At 49.8% G+C, this 14,873-nt stretch overlaps 1 protein-coding gene across 1 annotated transcript; it reads left to right on the top strand.

Moving 5' to 3' along the window:
• The first annotated feature begins 436 nt into the window (after positions 1 to 436).
• Positions 437 to 2,304, top strand: LOC136503859 (cytochrome P450 CYP94D108-like). Its single transcript, XM_066498805.1, has one exon. It carries the CDS (start codon positions 556 to 558, stop codon positions 2,110 to 2,112), a length of 1,557 nt encoding a protein of 518 aa, XP_066354902.1. The 5' UTR covers positions 437 to 555; the 3' UTR covers positions 2,113 to 2,304.
• Positions 2,305 to 14,873: the final 12,569 nt, after the last annotated feature.

Raw genomic sequence — 14,873 nt, forward strand, 5'->3', positions numbered from 1 at the left:
ACTTAGTCTAATGATATTTATTGCGCATCACAAATCTTAGTATATTTTATATATATTTAGTCAAACTTAGATATTGTTTAGCTTCTCGGTAAACGAGATTTACATTTTTTGATGGAGGGAGATGAGACCCTACACCAAAAAGGTCAATATAATATATATTGTTTTGTCAGTTTGAAACTTTTAAGCTGTATCAGGAGCTCCGTTTCGAGAAAATGGGAGATAACAAAAAAAAAAAAAAAGAAATCCATTCATCAGCTGCAAATAATCTAGAGTCTAGGTCTGCTCAGTCCGATGACTAACCTTCCGTGGGAAAAAAATTGTGAAAAATTTTCCCCTTCCGTGGGCAGGGGCCACGTCGAAGAACGACGCGGGCCGCAGTGCCGGGCAGCAAACAAAATCCTCGCGCGTGCCCAAGGGGCTTTCCAGGCAGCGCAAACCGCTCCACTCACTAGTCACCACTCTTTCGTCCACCCCTTATCTTTTCCCCAGTACCAACCAGGTAGAGAGAACACAACCTCCGCTGAATCACATGCGTGCCAGAGAATCAGATTCCCCATGGCTGCTTTCTGGTTGCTGCTGCTGTTCGCCGTTAGTGCAGTCCTTGTTCTTCGTACATGGAGAGCTCGAAGTATCATCAGCAAGGCGCGGCAGGCAGGGCCGACGTACCCGCCGGGGCTGGAGCCGTACCCGCTGATCGGGCACCTGCCACAGTTCTTGGCTAACCGGCACCGCGTGCTCGACTGGATGACCGAGTTCCTCGAGCGCCAGACCACGTGCACCTTCGTGCTGCGCCGGCCGGGCGGCGTGCGGGGCGCGATCACCGCGAATCCGGCGAACGTGGAGCACTTCCTGCGCACCAGCTTCGACCACTACCCCAAGGGGTCCCGGTTCTCGTCGCTGCTGCACGACTTCCTCGGCCGGGGCATCTTCAACGCCGACGGTGAGGCCTGGCGCGCGCAGCGGAAGGTCGCCAGCCACGAGTTCAACACGCGCTCGCTCCGCGCCTTCGTGGCGCGCTGCGTGCACGCCGAGCTGCACGGTCGCCTTCTTCCGCTGCTGCGCCGCGCCGCGGAGTCCGGCGCCCCCCTCGACCTCCAGGACGCGCTCGAGCGGTTCGCGTTCGACAATATCTGCCGCGTCGCCTTCGACCACGACCCGCGCCAGCTCCCGGACGATGGAGGCGACACGGCGGACAGCAGCTTCGCCGACGCGTTCCGTGACGCCGCGAATCTCAGCGCGGGCCGGTTCCGGTACGCGCTCCCCGGGTTTTGGAAGATCAAGAAAGCGCTGAACGTGGGTTCTGAGAAGCGGCTGCGGGAGTCCATTGCGATGGTGCACGACTTCGCCGATCGCATAATCCAGTCGCGCCGGGAGGAGATGCTGAGTGCCGGTTTTGAGAAGCACGACCTCCTGTCGCGGTTCATGGCGAGCCAGGACGAGACCTACTCCGAGTCCGAGGTGCCCCTCCGCGACGTGGTGATCAGCTTCCTACTCGCGGGGCGGGAGACCACGTCGTCGGCGCTAACCTGGTTCTTCTGGCTGCTGTCCTCGCGGCCGGACGTGCAGCGCCGCATCCGCGACGATGTCGCTGCTTTGCGCGCCCGGCGTGCACAGAGCGACGTCGATAGCGTCGTCGGGTTCGACCTGGACGAGCTCCGCGAGATGCACTACGTGCACGCGGCCATCACGGAGTCGATGCGGCTGTACCCGCCGGTGCCGTTGAACACGCTGCGGGCGGAGACGGACGACGTCCTGCCCGACGGCACAGCCGTGCGGGCAGGGTGGTTCGTGGCGTACAATTCCTATGCGATGGGGCGGATGAAGTCGGTCTGGGGCGACGACGCGCGGGAGTACCGGCCGGAGCGGTGGCTGAACCCCGGCGACGGGACGTTCCGGCCGGACAGCCCGTTCCGGTTCGTGGCATTCCACGCGGGGCCCAGGCTGTGTCTGGGCAAGGAGATGGCGTACATCCAAATGAAGTCCATCGTGGCGTGCGTGCTGGAGGAGCTCGACGTCGCGGTGGACGGCGCGTACAGGCCCCGGCAGGTTGCGTCGCTGACGCTGCGGATGGCGGACGGGCTCCCCGTGACCGTGCAGCCGAGACGAGACTGACGAGCTGCTGTCAGAAACTTACAACTCCATCAGCCATTCAGCCTCTGCAGCAGGACAAGGCAGGCAAAGCTGTTGTTGACTGACGAGCCTGAACAAACCGTTGTTTGCCCAAATACGCTTGCGCTTGTCTCGGAACATTTGGAAATGGTGTACCGTGCAGTATACGTGAATAAATCCACTTAAATTCGTCTATTTCTCTCGGAAACGCACCTCTCAGCTGCTTAAAGTTCAAAGTTAATTCGTATAAGATGCGAACATTCAAGAAGAGGGGGGCTGGCATATTTTGTTGAGGTCGAATTAGGAACGACTAGCCTTCCGCAGAATTTGGAAGTCAAAACTCCCCTATTCTCGTACTCATCTTGTGTGGGAACTTTTGAGCAATAGGGCCTTGTTTAGATCATCTCTAAATTTCAAGTTTTTTTACTCTCTTTTTATCACATCAATTTTTAGCTGCTTGCATAGAGCATTAAATGTAGATAAAAAAAATAACTAATTGCACAGTTTAGTTCGAAATCACGAGATGAATCTTTTGAGCTTAGTTGGTCCACGATTGGACAATATTTACCAAATAAGACGAAAGTGCTACTATTCATCAGACTAAAATTTTTTACAATCTAAACGTGGCCTAGGTACGCTCTGGAGAAAGAATTGGCATTCCAAGTGACACACGTAGCACGTAGGGACTATAAGAAACAAGCGGATACGTCTTCTTTTTCTTCGTGAACGTGCCCCACACATGCTTCGTTAAGAAGATAGAGTTCGTACAGCTCCGCGGCCATCCACCGGCGAAGCTGATAGAAACAAGCGGATACGTCGTTCTCTTATCATGTCAAATATGAAAGAAGCTGACACTGAAGTCAAAGGTTATCAAAATCCTACAATCTAGGCTGTAGAAAATATCCTACTCCCTCCGTTCCTTAATATAATACATATAGTTTTTAGCACCAATATTAACGCATGGCTTGGGAAGGATATAAGACCGAGGAAAAAAAAGAAAATCAGGTCATCTTCTCTCTCCCAATCAGATTGCTTCCTAAATCTAAGGGATTGGTTGGGACATGTGCTATGTACGGTAGGAAGATTTTCAAACTAATCGGCGTGAGAGCTGATAGATACCTATATTTTAAAATTTTCTTTAGAAATCTATATGGCTTATATTAAGAAACGGAGGGAGTACAATAAAATCTTACAACATACGGTCAGTAATAATTTGAATTGTGAAAGCTATATATTACTATCTTTATTACAAACAATGTTAAAAATAGACATCACTTTTGCGGAGAGGGCTTAGAAAATACCCCATTAATCGAAAGCAAGAAGAAAGCAGTATCATTTGATTTTATAATGATCTAACATCTTAGATTAAACCAAAGACCCTATATAATTGATAGATAATAAATGTGGAATAGTAAATTAAGGGAAAACAATTTGATTTCCATACAAGTAGAAAAGAGAAATACCTAAATAGAACCTTCCATGTAGAACACATAATTGGCAAAAGCAAAATTTGAATAATAACTATGAAAGATTAATCGTTTGGTCTCCAAACATACTGAAAAGTAAATATCTACATAAATTGTTCATATAAGTTGTACTCCCTCTGGCAAAAAAAAAAAAGAATACAATTCTAGCACAATACCAACTTAAATTATTTCAACTATCTATACATATAAAAAAGTACAAATATTTATGGTATCAGATAAGTATCATTAGATTTATTATGTCTCATATTTTTATAATATACTGATATTTTTATCTATGTATTTAGTCAAACTTTGGACACTTTAACCAAGAATACATAAAGAATTGCATATTTCTGGAGAAAGGTAGTAATTAGTAATTAGCAAACTCTGAAATTGAAAGTTACAAAAAAAGTTTGAATTTCATATATATTCTACAAATAAAGTTTTTAAACAGCAAAATCTATGGTTTACTTGGGTGATTTGGCACCTTTGATCACTCTAATTATGGGACGTTTGATCTATATTTATCTTTGATCTGCATCCTTCTAATACATGTCTCTCGTTAGGTCCTGTTCGGTTTGCTGAATCTTGGCTGAAAACACTGTTCTGGCTGAATTGTTATGAGAGAAAATACTGTTCCGGCTGAAAAAAACAAACTGAATATAGGGTAAGCCGAACGAAGCCTATAAAGAAAATCATAAGTGCATGAACAAAGGGAAGGCCCCAATGGTACGAGTACGTCGTATGGTTCCACAAGATGAGGTTCGCCGCAGCCAGTGACAGCAACAGTGCGAGGATGCGGTGCCGGAAGTCCGAAGGAAAAATCGAGGCAGGGCCTTTTGGATGGGAGCCGGCCAAAGCTGTCTGAGCGAGACAATCACCCCGTTCAATTTTAGACGTCCGGGTTCAGGATGCATTTGTGTGGCAGACAATGTTTGCCAGCGCTTCTTCCAAACGTACCTATGTGTAGGCATATGTAGTTTTCTTAAGTTATAACTGCAGTTTGTTTATGTCATATGACCATAGCTGTCAGCGTCTTTGATTTCGAGAAAGACGCCATTACTAATTTCTTCTGCCGTTTAGGTACTAATTTCCTATTTCCTCACTGATTTGCATGTTGAAACTGGGTCTCGCAAAAAAAATGTATTTCACTTATATGGTACAAGTTGGTGTAGTTCTAGTGCTAGTGTAATGTAATCAGTTTTTTATTTGTATTTGCATTGTTTAATTAGACTCTACTTTGTTTTATTTTCTTTTAGTAGAATAAAGGTCTATTTGGAAGAGCTCCACCGGCTCCACCAAACACATGGATCTGCTTCACCAAAACCATCAATCTACCCTAAATCCACCAAATTGGGGGTGCTCCACTTGAAGAAAATTACCCACCGCTGTCATTGGTTACACAAAAATAATGTTTCATTCTTCTTTTGCGATGAGGACAGACCGAGCTCTGACTACATATCTGCCATGGCCGCTCCACTCCGGTCGCTCCAGCCCACCTAGGCAGCGAGCTCCGGCGATGTTGTGCCCACCAGACGTGGCCTCAAGCTCCGGCGAGGGGCCGCGCCCGCAGCCGCTGCCACCCTGTTGTGCACCTCCTTTGTCGCGAGCTGTGAACGGTGAGAAGAAGGAAGAGATGGAGAGCTAACACGTGGAGCCCAGGTGAGAGAGAGGGATGTGGAGTTATACCAAACATTTTCTAGGATCCTAGATCCAGAGTAGAGCTGCTCCACGGTGGTTCTAGGTGAATCTTGTAAAACTGGATAGATCTAGAGCCAGTGGAGCTCTCTCAAACAGGCTCTCACTTTGTATTACTAGCTCTGCTCGACTGTCTTTTTTATGCTATGGCTGCCGTTGTGGTTATAGATTTTGGCCCTGTTCGTTTCGCTAAAATTTGTCTTATGCTGATGCTTATGTTAATTTATTATGAGAAAAAAATATTGTTTGTTTGTTGAAAAATACTGTTGAAGTTGTGCATGTCAAACTGCTGCTGCGGCAGCGTGGCAATAAGCGCAGCCGATCAAGCTGATTATTATGATCCTTACGTTTGTTTGATCTTTTTTTTTTGTACTATACACTATCGTTTACCCGGGTCATTCTATAGCTCTGCTCACACGATCTGCAGGATGTACGATCTGTTTTTGCTCGTGATCTGCACCTTACATTCACTTGGTCGACGTCGTGCCGGTGCCACCTAGGCTAGAAGTAGGAGAGGCACACATCGGCGTGGTTTGGCTGCTGGTGTCTGTCATTAACTGTGGCGTGCATCATCAGACGCACCTGTGATTCCTCAATCATGAGGTCGACCCGACGTGCCAAGCCACAACTATATATTGCCTCCTTTGGTACATATGCATTTTGTAACATGTCTATATTATATTTTTTACATTTGCGATTCATAGAATAATTTTGATCTTTGTATTATATCATTTTGAAATTTTGGTATGTTTGCTCCATAGAAGGCCCTCTTTGTATATTTGTAATGCATAGAATGACTCTTTGTATTTTTTCCATTTTATTATGTTTGATTATTCATTCAAGGCCCTATATTCCTATAACTTTGTGTATTTGCAATTCATAGAATAGTTTTTCTATTTTCATTATTACTCAAAAAAACATCGAAGCAAGAGACTATCTTTTGTGTATTTGCCATGTACAGAATCTTTAGTTACACTAATTGTACTTAGTAACTACAAAATAATCACCATAACTCAATTACATGTACAATATAAGTCCAATATAAAATGATGTATAGTAACTAAAATTGTAGTGTCGGCGTGAGGATTTTATCCCTAATCTTAATAACAAAGTAAATTTGTTTTGTTGTCAAATTTGCCTTACTGCACAAGGCCCATAAATTAATTTTTCCTTTTATTTTATTTCATTTTGACGTTCCTAGACATTTTTGCTATTTTGAAATCTATATGATTTGGCATATACAATCACTCAAGTGAGCAAAGGAGCCAAATCAGCTAAATTGCTTAGATTTTATTATTTGTATGATTTTGACTGAAATCACTCGAGTGATCAAAGTGCATAGATCAAACGAGATTTGTATAGACTCTTTTAAAAAACATCCTTTTTACTTTCGAAGGTAAGAACTACCTGTCGGGAACCAATACTAGGATACCCAAAGAAGAGGAGTTGATACCCATCAACGCTAATTCATCAGAGCGATCAAGGACACGACTATATTTCCCAGTGGGCTCCACCTCGTCCAAACCACCAAGGCCGTAGGCTCTGTTTCGTCCGATCGTCCGAACCCCGAGGGTTGGGAACGCCTCAGGCTGACTCCCGAGGGATAGCTCCGCCTCGCCCGATGTCTGAGAGCTGGCTCCGCCTCGCCCGACCCCCAAGGGTTGGCTCCGCCTTGCCCGACCCCCGAGGGTTGGCTCCGCCTCGCCCGACGTCTGAGGACTAGCTCCGCTTCGCCCGACCCCCGAGGGTTGGCTCCGCCTCGCCCGACGTCTAAAGGATGGCTCCGCCTCGCCCGACGTCTCAGGACTGGTTCCGCTTCGCCCGACCCTCGAGGGATGGCTCCACCTCGCCCGACATCTGAGGACTGGCTCCGCTTCGCCCGACCACCGAGGTATGGCTCCACCTCATCGATGTCTGAGGACTGGCTCTGCTTCGCCTGACCCCCGAGTGTTGGCTCTGTCTCGCCCGATGTCTAAGGGCCAGTTCTGCCTCGTTCGACCCCCGAGGGGTGGCTCCGCCTCGCCCGACGTCTGTGCGCTACTCCTTCCTAACGACGCGCGTAGATAAGGCAGGGCATTCAAGTCAACCGCAATACCGAGGACCATAACCTGCACACCTGTAGGAAAGTACCGTCGGGATATAACAAGAAGGGTGCTTTGAGACCTTCCAGGCATGTTAGAGCCCAAACAGTGTTGTAGGCGCTGACATTTGTTCTTACAGTGTTGTGGGCGCTGCCATTTGCCCTCGGTCACGGATCCTGATGGAAGCTCACGACAACAACTACGGTCCAGGAGGAAACTCGCATCACCTACAGTAATGGACGCGCGGTCACTGCGCCGTCTACTCCCTATATGGCCACGGATCATCACCCTGGTCCGCCGCATCGCCCGCCGGGGCGGGATGGGACATGACAACTTGTTGACAATGCCAGGACATGACATCATCAGCGGACAGACACCTAGTGTGGCCCTATCAGGATCAATGGACATGCACCCAGCGTGGAGCTATCCCTGGCACCGCCTGCCGTGTCAGTGGGGCCCGCACAGAGGAAAACGAAGACCCGACATCTTTGAAGGACCTCCTTTGCCTCTGGTTTTTCTTCTTTTTTCTCCCATCTGTAATCCCTTCTCTCTCTTCCCCTATAAAAGGAAGGCAGGGCACCCACTAAGGGGATCGATTGATCACAACACACATCACGCCACATAGCTGAGCAGCAACCAAGCTCTCAGCACCCATTCGACCTTTCTATCAGAGACTTGGGACCCGTCCCTCTCTCGCCCGTTTGTAACCCCTACTATGAACTTTTCAATGCTAATAACACGAGTAGCGGCCACGAACTGGACGTAGGAACATTCTGCCCGAACCAGTATAAACCTTGTGTCTTTTTAGCATACCATCCGAACCAGACGCGCAATAACACAAATTTACTCGTTGGTGTTTACTCAAAACACCGACAATTGGCGCGCCAGGTAGGGGCCTTTGCACGTCCCGACATTAACATCAGGCCATGGATGGCTAGTCACGGCATCAGCTAGGTCCTGGGCACACATGTGCACTTCGGGGACCTAGACTTTATCATCATGGTAGGAGGAGAGTTAGCATTGGCTCACACCACCATCCAACCTCTCCCCTCCATCGGCCTTGACACAGTCGATGAGGTGGTTGAGGAGCTACAGCTGCATGCACTAGAGGCCCGCCCCCCTAAAAATAATCAACTCCTCAACTACGGGAGGCTTGAGCGCTAGCTCGGTGTCTACCTGGGACCCCAGCCGTCCCAAGAGGACCTACGCCACCTCACCTTCTTTTACGCCAATGACATGGCATGGCTCGTCGGAGGGGAACCCCTCTCTCCAGAACACCTCATCTGGAGCACCTCGATAGTGCTTCCGTTTGGTCTCTACAATACCGTGGAAACCGTTAGCCACCTTGTGACACAACACATGATTCCACCTTCCATGAACGACGAATTCATGGGGGTGATCGAACATGTCGTGGAATCTTTACACGACCTCCTTGTAGAGGAGCCAGAGTCACCCTCTGGCTCTGACTCTAGCAGGGGGAGTCATCACCCCTCTCATGAATGCTTCATGATGGGTACCCCTGAGGGACACGTCGAAAGCATCCATGAGGAGGAAGCTACCCCAACAAACGACCTCAACGACGAGGCCAAGAGGGAGACAGCAGCCCCGCCATGCATGCGGGTGGAGCAGCTAAAAGCCCAACACCAAGAGCTCGAGGAAACATGACTCCAGCTTGAGCAGGAGCGCGCGGAGCTCGACCGGGAGATCGAGCGCCATGGAGACGGTGGGCACGCATGCTGATGAGGACATCACTCCTTCGGATGTACCCGCTAATCCTCCAACTGTCATGCAAGGTCCAATGACCCAGGCTCGAATGCGTCAACTCAATTTAGAGATGAGCTCGTTCTTAAGCGATTATTTTTATACTTTTGAGAATAGACTACTACCTAATGATGTTATCTTGCTTAGAAACATTGGAGAGGGTCATGAAGGACTTAGAGGACGTGGTGGAGGCGAAGATGACCAGCAAGGACGTCCAACAGGAACCGGAGGCCCGGTCCAACATGATTTCGAGTCTGTCTCGGTCTCCAGGACCAATCTGCCTTAAACTGGTCACCCAGGACGTATCCGGACTCCGTTTTTTATGATCCACATATGGATGGAAAGCTAATTTGATAAGGAAGCTAATACAAGTGGTGTAACATCAAAATCTGTTCGGAATCAACAGGAATCATCAAAACAAGTTAGCGTCCAGAATCTGCCAGTGTACTACGACACCGTCTTTTGGTCCGTTGGACCATGTATCGAGTTTGGGCCCATTAGGGGCGCGTCCAGGGGTCTTGCATGACCCTAGAGTCTTCATAAACAGCCACCGCCCCTCCATTAGGGTTTGGGTTTTGCTTAGATTATTCTGTCAAGAACAGTTTCGCCGTTCATCGGTTTGTGAGACCCCAACTTCGTGAGATTAAACATTCATCTACAATTTGGTTGTGTTCTTTCTTGTTCTTGCTTGTGTTCTTTGTTGCGTAGGCAGGGATTAGCCTTTTTGGTGAGGTCAACCTGGTCCGTGACTTGGTTAATAACCAGAGGAGCTGTGGTGCTAAGATTGCAGGGTTCGATCTTTCGATCTGAAGCCGGATCGGTGTGTCATTCTCCGCCACAACGATAGTTACCACCACCTGACGAAAGATTAGGATCCCCGTTCCCATTACATGTGCCATGGCCCAAGATGTGAACTGAAGGATCATCGCGGACGATGAAACCCTCCCTCCCTTCATTTGGGCAAGCCAGAACATCGCTGCCGTGACGGCCTTGCTCCATGGTCTTCCAGAGGCCGCCACGCCCAAGGATCATCGGGCCCACCACGAGATTCACAAGTTGCTCGAGCGTGTGGTGGCGTAGCAGGCCGAGAACTCATTGTCTCGGTGATGTGAGCTCGATGCTAGCCAATGCACGCTCTCTAAGCACCTTGGTAGGGATGCGTCAGTCCACCAGGCGCCACTGGCCGGTAGGCAACATGCCGTAGTCCTGGTGCATCAGCGTCTCGGCCACAACCATGACGCACGCGATACCCTCGATGCTCGCAGGCGTACCCACGACGACCCTAGAGAGGGAGCTAGCCATTGCTATCACCCTTGCCGTGGCAGACGCTATAACAGCAGCGAGGACTGAAGCCCGAGCCTCGGCCTGCTGGGGCCTCAGGCCTTTGGTAGACACATCCTCAACGCTGCCTTCCCTCAAAGGTACCAACCACCAACCAACATCCTAAAGTACTCTGGGAGACGAACCCCAGACTATGGCTCGAGGATTATCGGCTTGCCTGCCAAGCCGGTGGTGCGAATAATGACGATTTCATTATCCGCAACCTTACATTGTTCTTGACCGATTCGGCACGAACATGGTTGGAACACCTGCCGTTCAACAGAATCCAGAGTTGAGCGAACCTGAAAGAGATCTTCATGGGGAACTTCTAGGGTACATACAAGCGCCCTAGGAACCCATGATACCTTAAGAACTACCGACAGAAGGCCAGTGAAACCCTCAATGGGTACATCTGACATTTCTCCCGGCAGTGCAACGAGCTACCTAACATCGCCGACGCCGATGTTATAGGAGCTTTTTTATCTAGGACCACCTGCGAGTCCCTGGTTCACAAACTAGGACACAAGGGACCGTGAACCACAAGGAACTCCTTGACATCGCCACCAACCATGCCTCAAGCGAAGAAGCGGTCGGAGTGATCTTCAACCACCTTAAAGGCAAGGCAGGGTGGGACGAGGACGCCAACGAAGGTGCCTCCAATCGTCCCGCCAAGAAAAAGAAAAAGCAACGGCACGAGGGCTCGCTCGTGGCCGCCGTAGACCACAGTGGTGGTCAGAAGACCATGGAGGGCACTCCGAAGCACTTTGAGAAATTGCTCGAGGGACCATGCCCGAACCATGCCTTTCCCATTAAGCATTTGTACAAGGACTGTGGCCTCATGAAGCAGTTCTTATCTGGAGGTTCAAACAAAGGAGAGCACAGGAAGGACCCTGACCTGACCACGGATGACGCTGAGGCAAAATACGGCGGCTTTTCGACACCGGATGGCTACCTCATGATATTCGAAGGGTCGGCGGCCTATGACTCCAAGCGCCGCCAGAAGGTCGCATGCCGCGAGGTCTATACTACCAAACCGGCCATGCCTGCCTTTCTCTGGTGGTTAGAGTCTGCCATAACATTCGATCGGACTAACCACCTGGAGAGCGTCCCACAACCAGGGAGATATCTACTCATGGTCGACCCGATCATCGGTATGAAAGTGGCTCACCAAGGTACTAATGGATGGGGGCAGCGGCCTCAACATCATATATGCCAAGATGCTCAACACCATGGGCATCGACCAAGCGTGCGTCCGGTCGACCGAGGCACCTTTCCATGGCATCGTGCCTAGAAAGCAGGCCTTGCCACTTGGCCAAGTCGATCTGCCTGTCACCTTTGGGGGTCCATCCAACTATAGGATGGAGACCCTCACCTTCAAAGTGGTTGGGTTCCATGGAACCTACCATGCCATCCCAGGACAACCATGCTACGCGAAGTTCATGGCTGTCTCCAACTACACCTACATCAAGCTAAAGATGCCAGGCCCAGACAGGGTCATCACCATCGGCACCTCCTTTCAGCAAACCTACAAGAGCAAAGTCGAGTGCTACGATCATGCCATAGCAACCGTCGCCTCCGTAGAGCTTGCAGCCCTTAGGAAGGAGTGCGCCGAAGAAGCACCTGAGCCTAGGTGGCCAACCAGGTCCTTTGAGCCAGTGGAGGGCTCCAAAGAGGTCCTCGTAGACCCCGGGAGCACCGAGGGCAAAATAGTGCGCATTGGTGCCACACTTTCCTCTAAATAGGAAAGCGTGCTCATTGGCTTCCTCTACGCCAATAGAGACATCTTTGTGTGGAAACCCTCGGATATGCTAAGCATTCCGAGAGAAGTCACTGAGCATGCCTTGAAGATCCGCCCAGGCTCCAAGCCGATGAAACAATGCCTACATCACTTCGACAAGGGGAAACGTAGGGCCATCGGCGAGGAGATCACAAAGCTTTTGGCGGCCGGATTCATCAAGGAAGTGTACCACCTAGAATGGTTCACCAATCCCATTCTTGTATGAAAGAAGAGTGAGAAATGGAGGATGTGTGTTGACTACATAGGTCTCAACAAGGCATGCCCAAAGGATCTGTTTCCTTTGCCATGCATAGACCAAATAGTTGACTCTACCTCAGTGTGCGAAAACCTCTGCTTCCTTGATGCGTACTCTGGATACCATCAAATCGTGATGGAAGAGTCTGACTAGCTCGCGACATCTTTCATCACCCCCTTTGGATCGTTCTGCTACATCATCATGCCATTCGGTCTAAAGAACGCTGGGGCTACATACCAGTGTTGTATGATGAAGTGTTTCGGGGACCTCATCGGGCGAACCGTTGATACCTATGTTGACAACATCATGGTCAAGTCCAAATGGGCTGACCACCTCGTAGCCGATCTTGAGTAGACTTTTGCAAAACTCTGAGCGAATGACATCAAACTCAAACCCAAGAAATGCGTTTTTGGGGCCCCGAGGGGCATGCTGCTTGGTTTCATCATCTCCAAGCATGGCATCGAAGCCAACCCAGAGAAGATTTTAGCCATCACAAGGATGGGCCCGATTCAAAACATGAAGGGAGTACAACGAGTTATAGGGTGCCTCGCCGCGCTTAGCCACTTCATCTCGCACCTCGGCGAACGAGGTCTCCCCCTTTATCGACTTCTAAAGAAGGCCGACCACTTTGAATGGACATCCAAGGCCTAGGAGGCACTTGACATGGTCAAGTTGCTTCTGATGAAGGCTTCGATCCTGGTTCCTCCTACTGATGGAGAACCCCTTCTGCTCTACATTGTGGCCACCACAAAAAGTGGTTAGCGCCGCCCTGGTAGTGAAGCGAGAAGAAGAGGGGCACACCCTCGAAGTACAGCGCCCTATGTACTTCATCAGTGAGGTCCTATCCAACTCGAAGACCCACTACCCCCAAATCTAGAAGCTTTTGTACACCATCCTCATCACCACGAGGAAGCTATGTCACTACTTTGAGTCACATCCGGTGATGGTCGTGATGTCCTTCCCCCTCGGCAAGGTCATCCAAAACCAGGATGCCACAGGGAGAACCGCGAAATGGGCACTCAAGCTAATGGGTCAGGGCATTATGTATGCCTCTCGGATGGCCATCAAGTCTCAGGTGTTGGCTGATTTCAGCGTGGAATGGACCGAGGTTCAAATGCCACGAGTGGTCATCGATCAAGAGTACTGGACGATGTACTTCGATGGATCGCTGATGAAGAAGGGCGTCGATGCGAGGCTAGTCTTCGTGTCGCCCATCAGGGTACGCATGAGGTACATGGTTCGTCTCCATTTCCCCTCCTCCAACAATGTGGCCAAATATGAGGCACTCATCAATGACCTACGCATTGCCGTTGAGTTGGGCATTCGATGCCTTAATGTTCGAGGAGATTCTGAGCTAGTCGTCGACCAAGTCATGAAGGAGTCAGGCTACCATGATGCCAAGATAGCCACATACTGCTAAGAAGTTTGCCGATTGGAGGACAAGTTTCATGGCCTCGAGCTTAATTACATCCCAAGGTGCCTCAATGAGGTGGCCAACGTGCTTGTGAAAGCAGCATTCGACCGAGAGCTGGTGCTAATGGGCATCTTCGCCAGCGACTAGCATAAGCCCTCAGTTCGCTATGAGGGGTCGGAACAAGGTGGTGATGGTCCGTCCAATCTAGGCCCGAGGGTTGACCAATTGTCAGCTCCATTTGGCCCCAAAGTCATGAAGCTTGAAGAGGACCTAGCGACAAAGGCTGACCTTTTGGTCGACTGGAGGACGCTCTACCTCGACTACCTCCTCCGTGACATGCTACCGACGAACAAGATGGAGGCTCGATGACTCGCACATCATGCCAAGTCCTTTGCTCTCATGGAGGACAAACTCTATAAGCGAAGCCACACCGGGATCCTACAGCACTGCATCCCCATCAAACAGGGGAAGCATTTGTTGAGTGATATCCATGGTGGGGTTTGTGGTCACCATGCCGTGCCTAGAACCCTGGTTAGAAATGTGTTCCGATGGGGCTTCTATTGGCCCACCGCTGTAGCCGACGCCGAGCAGATCATACGCACCTGCGAAGGGTGTCAGTACTATGCTCAGCGGATTCATCTACCAGCCCAAGCACTCCACATGATCCCTATCATGTGGCCATTTGTGGTATAGGGGCTTGACCTGGTCAGACCTCTCAAGAGGGTGCCCAAAGGCTACACCCACTTGCTTGTCACCATAGACAAGTTTACAAAGTAGATAAAAACTCGACCGATCTCCACGATCAAGTCTGAGCAAGCCATGCTATTCTTCTTCGACATCGTCCATCGCTTTGGAGTCCCAAACTCCATCATCACAGACAATGGCACGCAGTTCACTGGAAAGAAGTTCCTTCGATTCTGTGATGAATACCACATTCGGGTCGATTGGGCCACCGTCGCGCACCTCTGAACGAATGGGTAGGTCGAGCGCG

The sequence above is a fragment of the Miscanthus floridulus genome, chromosome 1 (assembly GCF_019320115.1).
Source record: "Miscanthus floridulus cultivar M001 chromosome 1, ASM1932011v1, whole genome shotgun sequence".
Classification (NCBI taxonomy): Eukaryota; Viridiplantae; Streptophyta; class Magnoliopsida; order Poales; family Poaceae; genus Miscanthus; species Miscanthus floridulus.

Excerpts from the sequence above, each read along its gene's own strand:
- LOC136503859 (XM_066498805.1), top strand. The coding sequence starts at position 556 with ATGGCTGCTTTCTGGTTGCTGCTGCTGTTCGCCGTTAGTGCAGTCCTT.